The sequence below is a fragment of the Nanorana parkeri genome, unplaced genomic scaffold, assembly GCF_000935625.1.
Source record: "Nanorana parkeri isolate BGI_ZX_2015 unplaced genomic scaffold, ASM93562v1 scaffold2026, whole genome shotgun sequence".
In the NCBI taxonomy this organism is placed as follows: Eukaryota; Metazoa; Chordata; class Amphibia; order Anura; family Dicroglossidae; genus Nanorana; species Nanorana parkeri.
This window is the reverse complement of record NW_017308294.1, coordinates 153,035-153,700: the sequence shown is the minus strand read 5'-3', so window position 1 is coordinate 153,700 and position 666 is coordinate 153,035. Positions and strand designations below refer to the sequence as shown.

At 55.7% G+C, this 666-nt stretch overlaps 1 protein-coding gene across 1 annotated transcript in view; it reads right to left on the bottom strand.

Annotated features, from left to right (window-relative positions):
* LOC108800443 (voltage-dependent calcium channel subunit alpha-2/delta-2-like) overlaps nucleotides 1-210 on the bottom strand; it is a 60,883-nt gene extending 60,673 nt beyond the window's left edge. The window contains exons 1-2 of the mRNA XM_018572427.1: nucleotides 202-210; nucleotides 1-110 (exon numbers count right to left, since the gene is read on the bottom strand). Of these exons, the coding sequence (XP_018427929.1) occupies nucleotides 1-110; nucleotides 202-210 (119 nt within the window). The remainder of the gene's footprint in view (nucleotides 111-201) is intronic.
* Between the last annotated feature and the right edge of the window lie 456 nt (nucleotides 211-666).

Sequence of the window (666 nt, the reverse complement as noted above, 5' to 3'; positions counted from 1 at the left end):
GCTCGCACTTTCTTGGCGAGGAGCGTCTCGATGTCGCCGGCCACTTTTTCCACCAGCTTGCGAGGAACGTTCTCCTTCACCTCGAAGAGGTTCCGCTTCTCTCTGTACAGCTGAAGGGACGAGACACAGGAAATGGTCAGAGGAGGACGTGTACTGCGCTACGGCCGTGGAGTCTATCCACAGCCACCCCCCTCCTCCCACGCAGCCCATATACTCAGTGACACCCCAATACACATCATATACAATGTAACAATCTCCTCATATCAGGTGACGCGCGGCTACACTGTACACACATTCATATATATGCAATGCAGGCGGATCGTGGCTGGTGGGAGGGGCCAGCAGGGGGGCTGTACAGTCAGTCTAGAGGAGTGGGCGTTCCTAGGCAGACTACATTTGCATAAACCCCGCCCTAGGTAACGCCCTCATGTGATGCTGAGCCTCCATGGTTGAAATGACTGAAATCCAATGAATGAAAGGGGCGGGGCCAGGGCGGATAGCGCTAGATGATGTTGGACGTCCTCCAGCCAGGAAATGAGGCGGGGCTCTCTGTGACTTGCTGCAGCTCGGTGTGGGAAAACGTCTGACAACTGATAAAAGTGACTATTGGGAAGGGTTGTCAGGGGGAGGGGCCCGGGCTCCCAAAGAGGAGGTCAGTTTCCCTCG